We start from the raw sequence: 13,454 nt of genomic DNA on the forward strand, positions 1-13,454 counted from the left end.
TCCCTTCCATTTCCTGCTCTCCACCTCGCACCCCTTTCTCAGGCTCAGCCTCTTTCTGTCTCCACCCTGCTTCCAGCTTCCACCTCACCACCTCCCTCACCAGCCTCCAGCACCCTTCACTCACCCCGCGTCAGCACTACTCTCCTGCCCCCCATCCTTTCCCCCTCTCTAACCTCAAGCTCTCTCTTCCCCTGCTCCCGCCATCTTTATTTATTTAAAAAAGTATTTCTTAATCACCTTCCTGATGAAATCTCTCAAAGCAATTTACAACATAATCATTACACTCAAACAATATAAAATAAAATAAATCACTCAACAGACAAATATTACAAGACAATTTTCTCCTTTAGTTAATCACATTGACGTGAGCCATGTTTTTAATTTCTTTTGAAACCTTAACATTTCCCTTTGCTTCCCTAAGATCTTGTAGTACTGTTCCACCATAAATGAGCCATAAATGAGAACAATCTAGAAGCATGGAAATGACAGTAGAACCAAATGGTCCATCCAGTCAACCCAGTAAGTTTATGGTAGTTTGTGCTGTGCAGTGTAGGTTACTCCAACCATAAGAGTCAGGGCCCTCGTTGATTGCTGTGGAATCCAATTCCCCGTTATGCCTTGCTATTGAAGCAGAGAGCAATGTTTGAGTTGCATCAAAAGTATCGGTTTTCATGGTTAGCTGGAATGCACAGGGGCAAGACATATCAGCTGATATCAGTAATAGAGAACAGTAACTGGAAGCTGGGGCTCAAATTTATTAGAAGATCCGAAGCTGTATAATGGATTGTAAATAACAGGAACATTTTTATTAATTTTCCATCATTAACAAGTAAAGTTGGAAACCCACTAAATGCTTCCAGCGTGATTATTACTGCTGTTTGCAAGATACTTTGATTCTGAATAGACTATTAACCATTGCCCAGGGCCTAAGAAATAATCTCCACCCCGACAGGGAATTCTGGACTTTCAGAGAGGATTAACATCAGGAAAGGATTTTACCAGCTTAACTCTTATTTGAGGTGAGCTCTTTGGTGTCCTGAGAGGGACACTAGCCCAGGGGTTTCACGAGTTTTGGACCTTCTGCCTCTGTCTCCTCGAGGGCCCATGTTCCCTGCCTCGGTGCCTGCACTCCTTAACTTCTACTTTGTGGAATCGCTTTACCAACAGTTACTATCAGTGAGTACAGACTCCACCTTTCTCCACAGTACTGCTTCACTGGAATCAGGTACTCGCTCCTCGAGGGCCTGCTCTTCCTGCTTCAGTGCTTTCTACCATTACCAACGCTTGGACTCTGAATGCTAATATCACTGAATGTGTACTCATCTCTCTACAGTCTTATTTCCACTACAGCACTGTTCATCAGGAGACCCTTCCTGCCAGTACTATCGTGAGAGACGCGCCCTGCCGGGCTCTACTACGAGTCTTCTACATCTCCTACTCACTACTGCCACCTCTGGTGGTTCCATAAACTGTTTAATAAAAGATTCAACTCTGTGTTTGTGCATCCTGAGTCTAGCCTAGCACTGTGGTCCCTCACGGGTCTGTCCCTCACGGGTCTGCCCCCCCCCCCCCCCGTGGGCGTGGTCAGCTGCCACAGTGCCTAAGGATCCACCCAAACACCACTAACCATAACAGTTACAATAACTAAGAGCTTGTGCTTTTCAGAAAGCTTGGAGGTGCTGGGGCACACACCCTATGCAAACATGATCTAAGCAAGTAATCAGGTTATTTTTTTCAAACCGGAGCTATTCTGGACTACTTTTAGTTGTTCTTCCTGAATTTTATAGCAGAGTTTTACCTGCAGCCAAACGTCAATCCTGTTCTCTTTAAAATCAAAGATAACTCTGTAGATCCAGCTCAACTGTACCATGGGTTTTTCCATTCTGTGGCTATAACAATATTTTCTAAATAAGGTTCAGCACCACTACTGGAGTCAGTGATGTCACAATCCGCCGCTGGTGACATCATGGTTTATTGCCTTTGTATTTACATAATTTTTACCTTTTTTACCTTTTTTTCCATTTTTCTGTACAAAGTATATTCTTTGTAATCATAAAGAATTAAAAAGGAAAGATGATGTGATGTCACAAATAGATTGTAACGTCATTGGTCAGAATTTTCAGGAGGGCGTACAGTCATTTGAGGATCTAAGAGTCTGCAGCCCTGAGACGTAAATAGAGTCTCAGGTTAGAACTGCACGACAGGAACTGTGCATCTTATCCAAGAGGAGGCGTTATGTGGGCAAGACATGAACCATCTGCACATGCACGAATTTAGCCAAATCACCAGGAAGCTGCATTTTCTGCTGCTTCCCCAATAGGGAGGAAGGACTATTTTTAAATGTAAAAAAGTTTACATTTTTGTCTGGAGGTGGGTTTACACAGACATAGCTTCACTTATAAATATTCAGGCTAGTCAGCAAGGTGCTGGAGGGGGCTCCCAGCATCCTCTTGTTAGATTATTTTAAGAAAACAAAGTGGGGTTTTTTCCTTTACCAGTTTCTGCCACTTCCCAGACAGAATGCCCAAGTGGCTTAAAGAAACCTCGCTGGCCTGATGGCTAGTGGGGCACCTCCTCCAGGGCACGCTCTCAGCACCACTTGTTAGCTGGCAGGCATGGCTATGCTAGCAGCAACCACCCTTCCTCCCTTGGTCTGAGTGCATCCCCTCTGCAGCAAGCCCAGGCCTGACCAGATCTGATGAAAAGGGGTTTCAGACCTGACCCCCTGCACCACAGTGTGCAGTGCTATGGCATGAGCTATGAGGCACTGCATAAACTGGCAGTACATCTCTGGGGCCAGCAGTGCTGGATAGTGGTCAGAGCCCACAGCTGTGAAGCTGGAGACCCTGCTTCTGCTCCCTTATATGCAATCACTCACTCTGTGACCTTCAGTAAATCACTTAACCTCCCTCTGTTTGAAGCTACAGTCCCAGTTCAAAAATGGTGCCCAGCTGGTTCCATTTTGTTGTGCATCATACACCTGCAGCCATACAAGAAAACTGTGCCAGCCTCAGGACCAAGTGGCAGGTGTTTGGAACCAGGACCAGGCAGCCCCTTCCAAATTCACTCAGACCAATCTTTGCACAAAAAGCCCTCGGCTGGAGACCTTGCACCCGGGCTCCTTCCAGAACCCTGCAATCAGGAGTCCTAAACCTGGCCACTAGGTGTCACCATTGCACAATGGCTGAGGCCTCCTCCCCTTTACCCACCAAGGCTGTGAACTCTGCCTCTGCAGCACCCACTGGCTGATCCGGGGAGCAGAAGAACTTACCCTGGAACTGAACCCAGGTCCTCTGTGTGGCAGCAAGCAGTATGGCCATGGAGATACCGGACCAGCCTCCGTGTAGCAGCACACAATATGGCAATAGAAATAACGGACCAGCCAAGAAAAACTGTTAGAAAAAAACTGAAAGGAGCAGCTACAAAGGTAAAAAGTGTGCAAGAGGCGTGGTCATTGTTAAAAAATACCATCCTAGAAGCACAGTCCAGATGTATTCCACACATTAACGGCCGGATTTTAAAACCCCCCTGTGAGCACCGAGCCTATTTTGCATAGGCTTGGCGGTGCGTGCAATCCCTGGGACGCGCGTAACTCCCGGGGCTTCGCTAGGGGAGCGTGTCGGGGCCGACGCATCATTCGGGGCGTTCCGGTGGCATATCGGGGCGTGGTGCCGGCCTGGGGGCATTTTGGGGGCGTGGCCAAAGCCTCCAAAATGGGTCCCGGGCCGGGGAATCGCGTGCCAGCAGCCCACTGGCGTGCGCGAGTTGCGCCTGCTGCTGGGGAAGGGAGGGCAAGGTGTGGGGGGGGGGGTGGGGGGGGGTGGAAGGAAAGTTCCCTCCGAGGCCGCTCCGATTGCGGAACGGCCTCAGAGGAAACGGGCAGCGCGTGCAGGGCTCGGCGCACGCAAGGTGCACAAATGTGCACCTTGCGTGCGCCGACCCTGGATTTTATAAGATACGCGCGGCTATGCATGTATGTTATAAAATCCCGCGTACTTTTGTTCTCGCCTGGTGTGTGAACAAAAGTACGCACGGGCATAGATTTATAAAATCTACCCCTAAGAAAGGTGGAAAGAAGGCAAAACGATTACCGGCATGGTTAAAAGGGGAGGTGAAAGAAGCTATTTTAGCCAAAAGACCTTCATTCAAAAATTGGAAGAAGGATCCAACAGAAGAAAATAGGATAAAGCATAAACATTGGCAAGTTAAATGTAAGACATTGATAAGACAGGCTAAGAGAGAATTTGAAAAGAAGTTGGCTGTAGAGGCTAAAACTCACAGTAACATAAGAACATAAGAAAATGCCATACTGGGTCAGACCAAGGGTCCATCAAGCCCCAGCATCCTGTTTCCTACAGTGGCCAATCCAGGCCATAAGAACCTGGCAAGTACCCAAAAACTAAGTCTATTCCATGTAACCATTGCTAATGGCAGTGGCTATTCTCTAAGTGAACTTAATAGCAGGTAATGGACTTCTCCTCCAAGAACTTGTCCAATCCTTTTTTAAACACAGCTACACTAACTGCACTAACCACATCCTCTGGCAACAAATTCCAGAGTTTAATTGTGCGTTGAGTGAAAAAGAACTTTCTCCGATTAGTTTTAAATGTGCCCCATGCTAACTTCATGGAGTGCCCCCTAGTCTTTCTACTATCCGAAAGAGTAAATAACCGATTCACATCTACCCGTTCTAGACCTCTCATGATTTTAAACACCTCTATCATATCCCCCCTCAGTCGTCTCTTCTCCAAGCTGAAAAGTCCTAACCTCTTTAGTCTTACCTCATAGGGGAGTTGTTCCATTCCCCTTATCATTTTGGTAGCCCTTCTCTGTACCTTCTCCATGCAATTATATCTTTTTTGAGATGAGGCGACCAGAATTGTACACAGTATTCAAGGTGCGGTCTCACCATGGAGCGATACAGAGGCATTATGACATTTTCCGTTTTATTCATCATTCCTTTTCTAATAATTCCCAACATTCTGTTTGCTTTTTTGACTGCCGCAGCACACTGCACCGACGATTTCAGTGTGTTACCACTATGACACCTAGATCTCTTTCTTGGGTTGTAGCACCTAATATGGAACCCAACATTGTGTAATTATAGCATAGGTTATTTTTCCCTATATGCATCACCTTGCACTTATCCACATTAAATTTCATCTGCCATTTGGATGCCCAATTTTCCAGTCTCACAAGGTCTTCCTGCAATTTATCACAATCTGCTTGTGATTTAACTACTCTGAACAATTTTGTGTCATCTGCAAATTTGATTATCTCACTCGTCGTATTTCTTTCCAGATCATTTATAAATATATTGAACAGTAAGGGTCCCAATACAGATCCCTGAGGCACTCCACTGTCCACTCCCTTCCACTGAGAAAATTGCCTATTTAATCCTACTCTCTGTTTCCTGTCTTTTAGCCAGTTTGCAATCCACGAAAGGACATCGCCATCTATCCCATGACTTTTTACTTTTCCTAGAAGCCTCTCATGAGGAACTTTGTCAAACGCCTTCTGAAAATCCAAGTATACTATATCTACCGGTTCACCTTTATCCACATGTTTATTAACTCCTTCAAAAAAGTGAAACAGATTTGTGAGGCAAGACTTGCCCTGGGTAAAGCCATGCTGACTTTGTTCCATTAAACCATGTCTTTCTATATGTTCTGTGATTTGATGTTTAGAACACTTTCCACTATTTTTCCTGGCACTGAAGTCAGGCTAACCGGTCTGTAGTTTCCCGGATCGCCCCTGGAGCCCTTTTTAAATATTGGGGTTACATTTGCTATCCTCCAGTCTTCAGGTACAATGGATGATTTTAATGATAAGTTACAAATTCTTACTAATAGGTCTGAAATTTCATTTTTTAGTTCCTTCAGAACTCTGGGGTGTATACCATCCGGTCCAGGTGATTTACTACTCTTCAGTTTGTCAATCAGGCCTACCACATCTTCTAGGTTCACCGTGATTTGATTCAGTCCATCTGAATCATTACCCATGAAAACCTTCTCCATTATGGGTACCTCCCCAACATCCTCTTCAGTAAACACCGAAGCAAAGAAATCATTTAATCTTTCCGCGATGGCCTTATCTTCTCTAAGTGCCCCTTTAACCCCTCGATCATCTAACGGTCCAACTGACTCCCTCACAGGCTTTCTGCTTTGGATATATTTTAAAAAGTTTTTACTGTGAGTTTTTGCCTCTACAGCCAACTTCTTTTCAAATTCTCTCTTAGCCTGTCTTATCAATGTCTTACATTTAACTTGCCAATGTTTATGCTTTATCCTATTTTCTTCTGTTGGATCGTTCTTCCAATTTTTGAATGAAGATCTTTTGGCTAAAATAGCTTCTTTCACCTCCCCTTTTAACCATGCCGGTAATCATTTTGCCTTCTTTCCACCTTTCTTAATTTGTGGAATACATCTAGACTGTGCTTCTAGAATGGTATTTTTTAACAATGACCACGCCTCTTGGACATTTTCTACTTTTGTACCTGCTCCTTTCAGTTTTTTTCTAACAATTTTTCTCATTTTATCAAAGTTTCCCTTTTGAAAGTTTAGCACGAGAGCCTTGGATTTGCAAAAACTTTTTAAAATATATCCGAAGCAGAAAGCCTGTGAAGGAGTCAGTTGGACCGTTAGATGATCGAGGGGTTAAAGGGGCAATTAGAGAAGATAAGGCAATTGCAGAAAGATTAAATGATTTCTTTACTTCAGTGTTTGCTGAAGAAGATGTTGGGGAGGTACCCGTACTGGAGAAGGTTTTCATGGGTAATGATTCAGATGGACTGAACCAAATCACGGTGAACCTAGGAGATGTGGTAGGCCTGATTGACAAACTGAAGAGTAGTAAATCACCTGGACCGGATGGTGTACACCCCAGGGTTCTGAAGGAACTCAGGTCTGAAATTTCATTTTTATTAGTAAAAATTTGTAACCCATCATTAAAATTATCCATTGTACCTGAAGACTAGAGGATAGCTAATGTAACCCCAATATTTAAAAAGGGCTCCAGGGGCAATCTGGGAAACTACAGAGCAGTGAGCCTGACTTCAGTGCCAGGAAAAATAGTGGAAAGTGTTCTAAATATCAAACCACAGAACATATAGAAAAACATGGTTTAATGGAACAAAGTCAGCATGGCTTTACCCAAGGCAAGCCTTGCCTCACAAATCTGCTTCACATTTTTGAAGGAGTTAATAAACATGTAGATAAAGGTGAACTGGTAGATGTAGTGTACTTGGATTTTCAGAAGGCATTTGACAAAGTTCCTCATGAGAGACTTCTAGGAAAAGTAAAAAGTCATGGGATAGGTGGCAATGTCCTTTCGTGGATTACAAACTGGCTAAAAGACAGGAAACAGAGAGTAGGATTAAATGGACAATTTTCTCAGTGGTAGGGAGTGGGCAGTGGAGTGCCTCAGGGATCTGTATTGGGACTCTTACTTTTCAAAATATTTATAAATGATCTGGAAAGAAATACGACGAGTGACGAAATCAATTTTGCATATGATACAAAATTGTTCAGAGTAGTTAAATCACAAGCAGATTGTGATAAATTGCAGGAAGACCTTGTGAGACTGGAAAATTGGTCATCGAAATGGCAGATGAAATTTAATGTGGATAAGTGCAAGGTGATGCATATAGAGAAAAATAACCCATGCTATAGTTACACAATGTTAGGTTCCATATTAGGTGCCGTGCTACCACCCAAGAAAGAGATGTGGATAACACATTGAAATCGTCGGTGCAGTGTCCTGCGGCAGTCAAAAAAGCAAACAGAATGTTGGGAATTATTAGGAAGGGAATGGTGAATAAAACGGAAAATGTCATAATGCCTCTGTATCGCTCCATGGTGAGACCGCACCTTGAATACTGTGTACAATTCTGGTCACCGCATCTCAAAAAAGATTTAGTTGCGATGGAGAAGGTACAGAGAAGGGCAACCAAAATGATAAAGGGGATGGAACAGCTCCCCTATGAGGAAAGACTAAAGAGGTTAGGACTTTTCAGCTTGGAGAAGAGATGGCTGAGGGGGAATATGATAGAGGTGTTTAAAATCATGAGAGGTCTAGAATGGGTAGATGTGAATCGGTTATTTACTCTTTCAGATAATAAGAACATAAAAACATAAGAATATGCCATACTGGGTCAGACCAAGGGTCCATCAAGCCCAGCATCCTGTTTCCAATAGTGGCCAATCCAGGCCAGAAGAACCTGGCAAGTACCCCAAAACTAAGTCTATTCCATGTTACTGTTGCTAATGGCAATGGCTATTCTCCAGGTGAACTTAATAGCAGGTAACGGACCTCTCCTCCAAGAACTTATGCAATCCTTTTTTTAAACACAGCTATACTAAATGCACTAACCACATCCTCTGGCAACAAATTTCAGAGTTTAATTGTGCGTTGAGTAAAAAAGAACTTTCTCCGATTAGTTTTAAATGTGCCACATGCTAACTTCATGGAGTGCCCCCTAGTCTTTCTATTATCCGAAAGAGTAAATAACTTATTCACCTTGCACTTAGCCACATTAAATTTCATCTGCCATTTGGATGCACTTCATGAAATTAGAAAGTAGCACATTTAAGACTAATCGGAGAAAATTCTTTTTCACTCAACGCACAATTAAACTCTGGAATTTGTTGCCAGAGGATGTGGTTAGTGCAGTTAGTGTAGCTGGGTTTAAAAAAAGGATTGGATAAGTTCTTGGAGAGAAGTCCATTACCTGCTATTAATTAAGTTGACTTAGAGAATAGCCACTGCTATTACTAGCAACGGTAACATGGAATAGACTTAGTGTTTGGGTAATTGCCAGGTTCTTGTGGCCTGGATTGGACACTGTTGGAAACAGGATGCTGGGCTTGATGGACCCTTGGTCTGACCCAGCATAACATGTTCTTATCAGCTGTTTTAGGGGTCAGTTTACTAAGTCGAGGTGAAACAGAGCTACTATAGACATGCAGTTTTACTGCGGGGAAACATTTTGCAAGATTTGCTAAACTGCAGTCCCCAAGTATCAGTTTAATAAATGTCACAATTTTTTTCCCTTGCATGCCCCACTGCAGCAATGCACAGTGGCATCCTGGGGTCACCATCTTTAAGAGAGGCCACAAGATTAATGAAAAGTTCCCCAAAGCCCTCATCAAAGATCCCTGGGGGTCTAGTTGCTGCATTCTGACTTGAGCCCTAAATTTAAAAAATAGAGTAACCACCTGCAGTTAAGCCGTGCCCCCACCTTCCCATCGCCCACCCCCTGCACACGCCAGGCTTACTGAAATATCCCTGGGGGCAGGAGGGATCCCCAGGGAATATATCCGACTATCTTAAAGTTAGCTGGAGAAGTTTAGGACAGGTGTACGGGCTGACGGGATTCAGCTGGATAACTTCATCCGACTAACTCAGCTCCTCCCAGTTACACCCTAGAATGGCCCTAACTTATCCTGTTGTGGTGTCTCAGTTTAGTGGACCCTTGGGCCAACTTGTCAGAGACTGGGAGAAGGTGTTCAGTGTGTCTAGTAATCCACAGGTCGGGAGGCAGATGTCAGGCAGTACATGGATGGTGCTCTTCACCCTGGAAGCTGGTGCTCCCCCGGGAGGAGCCCGTAGGGGCCCAGCCACTGGGACTTAGGCGAGTAGACTGGAGAGCTGGACGGGAACTGGAACCAGACAAGAACAGCGAACAACGCTGTAGCAAGGAACGGGTACTGGAACCAGGCAGGAACTGTAGCAAGCAGGCAGGAACGGAGCGAGTTCCAAGCGACCCACTCCGGGGCATGGAGCAACTGGGAACTGGATAGTAAGGACTGAAGGTCCGCAGCCGGCTTATCAAGGCCGCGGAGTCTGATGTCAGGAGTTGGGCGGAGCCACGATTGGCGGGAAACGGCCTAGATAAGCGCCCAAGTAGCACGTGTGCGTGCCTGGAGGCAGGGCGTCCACGGGAGGCTTCCCGGCGGCATGACCCCCGCGGGGACGCCACCGAACAGGCCACAAACCATGCCAGCAGAAGTGGGAACAGGTCCAGGAACACGGAGGTAAGGGTCTGGTCGCGCTGCTCGCGGCCAGAACCGTAACATATCCGGCCAAATTTTATCTGGCTGGAGTTTAGCTGGATAAATACAGAAATATTCACTTCTGAGTTAGCCAGCTAAATGCTTCTGAATATGGACCTCCACCTGTGTGGGGCAGATGAGTGACCGGGGATTGTTCCTGCCTCCTTAAGCTCATTTGCATATCTGCATTGTGCCAGGTTTAGGGGCTGGGAAATGATACATGGAGCTTGCAAACTGCATTTTAGCACACAGTAACGAATAACCACTGTTTACCCTGTGCAAGAACATTAGTGCAGCAATACCTAAAATACCTTCTATGGAACTCCATCCCACCGGACCTTAGACAGGAGCCCAGCCTCCCAACCTTCAGGAAGAGACTTAAGACCTGGCTGTTTAAAAAAGCTTTCCCGGACACCGATTAATTCTATTCAGCCAGATTCTACCACTTCCACATGTAAAAATGTTATTACTAATGTAAATACCTATACCTAATGTTATTCTCTTTCTTTTCTTCTCTCCTCCCAGTTCTATTACCTTGTTATTTGTAACTGCTTCCTTCTACACAAATAGGTTATTGAATTGTTTACTGTACACCCCTGTTATATGTAAACCGGCATGATGTGTTTGCAACATGAATGCCGGTATATAAAAATTTTAAATAAATAAAATAAATAAAATAAAAATACATTTTCTGTAAATCTGGCTTATTTCATTTATAATAGAAGCTGTTTTCTGTCAGTAATGAAATAAATAAATAAATAATGCTCAAAGGTAAAGGCTCCTCCCCCTGTGAGAGGGGTGTGGGGTAATTATAACAGCCCCTTTGGGCAGTCAGCTGTCCTTCTGCATCCAAGAAAAAGCCCAACACTTGGCTGGTGGCCCCTGACCTGTGGCAGGCCCTGAGCTGGCAGCAACAAGGACACTGAGCTAATGACCATTGTGCAAGCCTCCGAGCACGCTACTGCGAGACCTGCCAACAGTCAAACAGTCGGAATTAGAAAAGAAAAATAGAAATTCACAGTTTTATGAATAAATTGCTGCCCTGCATTTGTGACAGGCATTTTACTTAGCATCATACATTAAAATATAGCAACATTCAGAATGTTTTTTTTTAAAGACTATAAGAACATAAGAACTTGCCATGCTGGGTCAGACCAAGGGTCCATCAAGCCCAGCATCCTGTTTCCAACAGTGGCCAATCCAGGCCACAAGAACCTGGCAAGGTCATGATGAGTCCTGTTCATGCAATGAAAGGTCAGACCTGCCATATGGGCTGACATAGCACTGTGAGAGACACCCGGGCCTCACTGAAATTAAATGATAAATATATGAAGCTTAAATATAATAGTGCTGAGTCTTACCTTGTACTTCCAACAGAAACCAAAATTTAGCTTCCAACCTCCCACTGTAATTGTGAAAGTCCACATTGTAATATCCAGAATCCTCTCTGCTTAGGTTGGATAACTGGAGGCTCCCGTTTTCGTAGCCTTTGCACCTGTGCTTATAGCTGACCGTACAGGTCCGATCACTTCCTATGAATTTAGCGACCCTTGTGGTGATATCCTTCCGCCACTCCATACTTTTACATGCATTCTGATCGTAGCATAGCGATGCCCTGTACAAGATAAACTCAGCTTGGCCTCCCAGAGGAGCGTACACTGTCACATTTCCTCCTTCTGCAGGAGCCGGGGAACCTGCAAACAATAAGCGAGAGAGGGACGGGTAGCAATAAGCCAAACGTTATTACTGTTCCACTTTTATCAAAATTCAAAGAACTAATCTGATCAGACTGCTCTGCGAATGCTTGTGAGATGTGAGAATCTAATCCTGCAATCACGATTAAGAGAAGCCACTTTTGTATGTGATCAGGGGGTTCTGAACGGAATAGAAATTACAGTGACCCCCCCCCCCGCAAAAAACCAAAACCCAGAGTCGTGAGCATGACCGAGCAGCCGGTACTTAAGAGGGTCATCGTCAGACAGGCCACATAGGGCTGAGATCTGCAGCTACTTATTACCCATAGACTTGAACCCAAAGTTTCAAAGCAGATTTTTGCACCTCAGTCCACTTAAAAAATTGCGGGTTTGTCGAGTACACACAGGGACTTTCAATCACAAGCTTAGGCAGGCTCCCGAGCCAGGTATAACACTGTGAACAGATTTACCTGCATACTTTTGAAAATCAGTGCTATGCACATAAATCCTTTCCCCGCCCCAATGCCATTCCCCCAGAATTCCTGCTTCCAGTATGTGAGGAATAGGGTCTGTGGAACCCCCCTCCCCACCAGGGGTTGATTTTCAAAGCATTGTTTAAGCACATAAAAGGCTTGGAAAATAATCCCCTGAATGTACAGAGAGGAGCACCTAATGCGGAAGTGGGGAAAACTCAAGTTGGCCAAACAAAAGCTTGGGTGTGAGGGGACCCCCAATTCTGCCCCGTGACTGTCAGAGCCAGTAGGTGGGTCAGCAGACCTGGGGTGCCAGGAAGTTAGAGGAGGAGCTCTCAACAGACCCCGCCTTTCTGTGGTGATGTCAGTGTAAAGGGGGAGGGTCTTAGTCTCAATCAAACTCCTGCACCCTGTCATGCAGGGGGAGCCATGTGTTAGGACTCCAGGAGTGGGGGTCTGAGTGGTGCTCAGAGGGTCCAACCCCTTCACAGGAAAGGTTCCAGGAGTGAGGAGAAACAAGAGTTATTCCTGCTCAGGGGAGGTGGCTGTGGGCCAGGGACCAGCTTGGCCAGGCCTTATAGGGAGGAAGGAGTGAACATCTGGGATCTGATACATACAGACCTTCCACACTCAAAGCAGACGTTCAAGGATTTATGTTGATTTTCGAACGGATGCGCGTAGATCTACACGCACGATTTCCAGCTGCTTGGGAGCCTGCGTGAGCTTGTGATTTTTGTGTCCCCGTACATACCTGAGTAACCCGCAAATATTTTAAGTGGACTTAGGTGCAAAAATCTGCTTATCTAAGAAGAAATCTTGGGAGGAGGGGTGAAGGAGGATACCGAACTCATTCCAGAGGGAGTTCTTGGGGGAAAAGGAAACTGTTGAGTTCGTGGACCCTTGAGCCGGCTAGAGATGATGAAAGCGCACCGTGGGGAAGCCCACAGCGGAGGTCGTAACCGGGAGACAGATCAAGTCAGGAGACGCACCGAATCTTCACCACTGGAAGCCCGAGATCCCCCCAGGAGGAGCCCATGAGGATCCGAGCCGCTTGGACTTAGGCAAGGTCTCCTGGACGGAGCAGTCCTGAACAAATCAGGCATCAAACAAGCAGGAAGTGGAACAAGCCAGGAGTTGGGGCAGGCGGCAGAGAGCAGAAACCGAAGACGAACCAGAGTCGGGACAGGCAGCAAGCAGGATATCAGAGGACAAGGACAAGCCAAGTCAGGAGCCAG

At 45.4% G+C, this 13,454-nt stretch overlaps 1 protein-coding gene across 1 annotated transcript in view; it reads right to left on the reverse strand.

The window, feature by feature from the left end:
- LOC115076489 overlaps positions 1–13,454 on the reverse strand; it is a 49,141-nt gene that overhangs the window by 19,452 nt on the left and 16,235 nt on the right. The window contains exon 2 of the mRNA XM_029578032.1: positions 11,414–11,746. Coding sequence (XP_029433892.1) covers positions 11,414–11,746 — 333 coding nt within the window. The remainder of the gene's footprint in view (positions 1–11,413; positions 11,747–13,454) is intronic.

The sequence above is a fragment of the Rhinatrema bivittatum genome, chromosome 15 (genome assembly GCF_901001135.1).
Source record: "Rhinatrema bivittatum chromosome 15, aRhiBiv1.1, whole genome shotgun sequence".
Taxonomy (NCBI): domain Eukaryota; kingdom Metazoa; phylum Chordata; class Amphibia; order Gymnophiona; family Rhinatrematidae; genus Rhinatrema; species Rhinatrema bivittatum.